At 60.0% G+C, this 4,133-nt stretch overlaps 1 protein-coding gene across 2 annotated transcripts; it reads left to right on the top strand.

Annotated features, from left to right (window-relative positions):
• Positions 1-173: 173 nt before the first annotated feature.
• On the top strand, positions 174-4,099 carry HSD3B7 (hydroxy-delta-5-steroid dehydrogenase, 3 beta- and steroid delta-isomerase 7). 2 transcript variants are annotated; one of them, XM_055409902.2, is made up of 7 exons: positions 174-644; positions 1,000-1,167; positions 1,392-1,547; positions 1,838-1,946; positions 2,022-2,121; positions 2,473-2,635; positions 3,171-4,099. In XM_055409902.2, the coding sequence occupies exons 2-7, from the start codon at positions 1,002-1,004 to the stop codon at positions 3,581-3,583; spliced, it is 1,107 nt and encodes a 368-aa protein (XP_055265877.1). In that variant the 5' UTR covers positions 174-644; positions 1,000-1,001; the 3' UTR covers positions 3,584-4,099. The 2 variants fall into 2 exon arrangements, with proteins under 2 accessions (XP_055265877.1, XP_055265876.2); XM_055409901.2 differs by having other exon boundaries at positions 177-644; positions 996-1,167.
• Positions 4,100-4,133: the final 34 nt, after the last annotated feature.

Raw genomic sequence — 4,133 nt, 5'->3', positions numbered from 1 at the left:
GTGCTTGGTCAGTATCTTTGGGAAAGAGTAGGGTGGGATGGGGATTGAGGACAGAGGGCGGGACAAATGAAGATGGTGGGGGGACAGGTGGCCTGCACTTTGGGGTGGCTAGAGGGGCTTTGGGGCCAGAGCCCAGATCTGCAGACTCAGCCCCCATCACTTCGGGTCCCCTGACAGGCTGGACCAACCATCCAGAAATCCCCGCCAAGGCCAGCCAGAGCCAGGCCAAGGTCAGGCCTCCCTTCCCTTCCCAGAACCACAGCTGCTGCTGGGCTCCGGGTCTCCCGGGAGGTCCACCAAGAGGGAAACACTGATGTCATGCACCGGCAGTGAGGTCACCGTGCCTGCCCTGTTCTGCAGCCGCCAAAACCCCTACTCAGCACCCACCCAGCAGGTTCTGCTCCCCCCATTCCCATTCCACAAGCTCTCTGCTAGAACCAGAAGCCCGTGCAGCACAGAGTGGCCACCAGAGGGTGCCCTGTGGCAAGGCTGGGGGGCGGAGAGGTGGAGGCTGGGCTGGTCTCTGTTCCTGGAATGGGCCAGGAGGGAGGAGGAGCAAGCGGAAGGGGACCGTGTGGCGCTGGCCCAGGAGACACAAGACCGCCTCAGTGCCTAGCTTGGGCGCCCTAGGACTCTGGCTGCAGGTAGGTCCCTTCCCCCAGCTCCGCCCTTCCCGCCCTCCTCTACCTGCTGCCCCAGCTCCCTGCCAACCACCCTTCGTTTTTGGCCTCCCGAACTTCTCCCTCTCCCTCAAACCCTGACCCCTTCCTTCGTGCCAAGCCCGCCCCCTTATCTCGGGAACTGCAGCTGGCAGGGTCAGAGGGCAGGTAGCCTGGCCACTTGCACCCACAGCCACAGCCTCTAGAAAACGCTCCGGCCCCTGGATCACCGCTCCAGGCAACTGAGCCAGAGGCCCCTTCTAGGAGGAAAGGCGCAGCCCGTGCTAGGGCAGTTGGTGGCAGGCCACCCAGGTGAGGCAGGGTGTCTTTCCCCAGCCAGGTATGGCCGACTCTGCCCAAACCCAGGAGCTGGTGTACCTGGTCACAGGTGGCTGTGGCTTCCTGGGGGAACATGTGGTCCGAATGCTGCTGCAGCAGGAACCCCGGCTCCGTGAGCTGCGCATCTTTGACCTACACCTGGGTCCTTGGCTGGAGGAGCTGAAGACAGGTGACTGGGGGAAGGGGTGGGGGAGAGGCAGCAGAGGGTGGGGAGGGTGTGGACTCCCTTCTGAGTGGCGGAAAAGATGATGCCTGTTATGTCTCTCCAGCGGGAGCGGATAGGATGAATGAGTCATTAGGAAAATGTGGCTCCCGAGGGTGTGGGCCGAGCCCAGAAACTGGCTGATGGTCTCAGCTCTGACATTGCCTCCGGCTGCCCCTACCCACTCCCAGGGCCCGTGCAGGTGACTGCAATCCAGGGGGACGTGACCCAGGCCCATGAGGTGGCAGCAGCCGTGGCCGGAGCCCACGTGGTCATCCACACAGCTGGGCTGGTGGATGTGTTTGGGAAAACCAGTCCTGAGACCATCCACGAGGTCAACGTCCAGGGTGAGCTGCTCCCTACCTGTTCTGACCGTGTCCTCAGTACTCCCTGGCCCATGGCCTGATCTTGGCTGTTTGTTCCCTGCTCCCTTTTTGACCCTGACCTCTGTGATCACCCTGTGACCATCTGCCCCTTGTGCCCCTGTGGTGGCAGGCCGGTCCTCACTGACCTCTGTGGTTCTCCTCAGGCCTGGGGAAGGCGGGCACGTGTCCTCGTCCAGTGTTGGGATGGGGAGGGGAAGAGGCGGATGGGGAGGAAGCTTCAGTTTGGACACACAGCCCGCTACCTCCCTCAGGCACACAGAATGTGATCGAGGCTTGTGTGCAGACTGGAACTCGCTTCCTGATCTACACAAGCAGCATGGAGGTTGTGGGGCCCAACATCAAAGGCCAGCCCTTCTACAGGTGAGCCGAAGTCCCCCCAGTCCTTCCAGGGCCCCACCTCCCCGCAGCATTAAGAATCTCCTCTCCCCCTACTAGGGGCAATGAGAACACCCACTATGAAGCCGTACACCGACATCCCTATCCTTGCAGCAAGGCCCTAGCTGAGCGGCTCGTCCTGGAAGCCAATGGAAGGGAGGTGAGACTCGAAAAGATGAGACGTGGGAGATGGGGCTGCCTGGCAGGGGCAGAACCAGAGCCTGTGGGCTTTTTTTTCTTCCTTCTGGCCACGCTGCATGGCATGTGGCATCTTATTTCCCCAGCCAGGGAATTGAACCCTCACCCCCTGCAGTGGAAGGGTGGAGTCTTAACCACTAGACCTCCAGGGAAACCCCTGGGTTTTTTTGTTTGGTTTGGTTTTTGTTTTTCTCACTGTGGGCTCCTTTGTATCCTGCCCTGGTTTCCTTTCCTCTCCAACCCGAAGGGATCAGGGCAGAGGACAAACCACCAGATCCTTGGTCTGAGCTGGGCATGCCTTTTTTGCCCCCAGGTCCTGGGGGGGTTGCCCCTAGTGACATGTGCCCTGCGTCCCACTGGCATCTACGGCGAAGGCCACCAGATCATGAGGGACTTCTACCACCAGGGCCTGCGCCTGGGGGGCCGGCTCTTCCGAGCCATTCCAGCCTCCGTGGAACATGGCCGGGTCTACGTGGGTGAGGCCCGGGCTGGGTGGTGGGGGAGGCTAAAAAAAAAAACAGGGCAGGACTCGTGTGGTTCTTGGGGGTGGGGGGTGTTATATACTCTAGCTAAAAATGGACGGTTTATACATGGGCCAGAGCAGACTCTGATATGTGGGCATCATCTTCAAAGGGCCATAGAGGAAACAGCATCCTTGTGAGTGGGGAAGGCTGACATAAACACCAAGTCATAGGCTGAAAGTGTTGCAGTTTTGGGGGTAGCACCTCCTTAGGAGAGAAGAAGGTGGAGCATCTCCCCAGAACCAAGAGAAGAAGGAACTGCATCCACACAGGCTGGCCTGGGGGAGCACCTGGCTAAGGTGCCTGCAAGAAAGAAGCCTTCAACAGGGCTGTGGTTACGTGGGCAGTATCTACGCACACCCAAGGAGAGGGTGGCTTGTTCATGCGCTGGCCCAGGAGACAGCAGCATCTATGTGGTTACCAGGGCACTCAAGGATGTATTCCCCCCCACCCCATTCTCTCCTCGGCACCCCCGCCCCCACCCCCACAGGTAACGTGGCCTGGATGCACGTGCTGGTGGCTCGGGAGCTCGAACACCGAGCTGCCCTCATGGGCGGCCAGGTGTACTTCTGCTATGACAACTCACCCTACAAGAGCTACGAGGATTTCAACATGGAGTTCCTGGGCCCCTGCGGACTGCGACTGGTGGGCACCCGCCCACTGATACCCTACTGGCTGCTGGTGCTCCTGGCCGCCCTCAACGCCCTGCTGCAGTGGCTGCTGCGGCCGCTGCTGCTCTACGCACCCCTGCTCAACCCCTACACACTGGCCATGGCCAACACCACCTTCACCGTCAGCACCGACAAGGCTCGGCGCCATTTCGGCTACGAGCCCCTCTTCTCCTGGGAGGAGAGCCGGACCCGCACCATCCGCTGGGTGCAGACCGTGGAGGGCTCAGCCTAGGGACGGTGCAGCTGGGCCCGAAGCCTGGCATGTCATGGCATCGTCGGGTCCCAAAGCCCTCAGACCCTGGTGGGGAGGGCAGGCTGAGCCAGCGGAGGGGGCTGATAGCCAGACTGGCGGTCCCAGAGCCCTCCACCTTGGAATCCAGGAGCCTTGAGCCTGTGTCTTAATGTCCCTAAGTTCTAGGGCAGGGTTTGGGGGCAGGCTGCCTGTGTCTTAACCCTCAACTCAGGTCTCATGGCTGCTTAGTGAGGATCTGATCGCCCTGATGTTCTCAACGACGCCATCCCATTTCTGGCTTTCTGAGCAGAAAGTGGGCAGAAGTCCCGCAGGCCCTCATTGCTGGCCCTTGGATGTCTTTCGTGATCCTCAGGCCTGGTTTCAGAGTGAAGACACTCTCTTAATTCTTCCCACCACCTTGGTCCCTGCTTGGGGGTCACAGTCCCATGATTTTAAACATTTATTACCTTTAGACATTTATCTTTTAATACTCGTCAATAAAGGCTGAGGAAGTCTGTGTATTTTTCCCTTCTTGCCCCCTACTCTGCCT

This window comes from Moschus berezovskii, chromosome 27 (genome assembly GCF_049115385.1).
Source record: "Moschus berezovskii isolate FMDL1 chromosome 27, NW_MosBer_1.0, whole genome shotgun sequence".
Lineage (NCBI taxonomy): Eukaryota > Metazoa > Chordata > Mammalia > Artiodactyla > Moschidae > Moschus > Moschus berezovskii.
The sequence above is the reverse complement of the archived record's forward strand: the minus strand, read 5'-3'. Positions and strand labels throughout refer to the sequence as shown.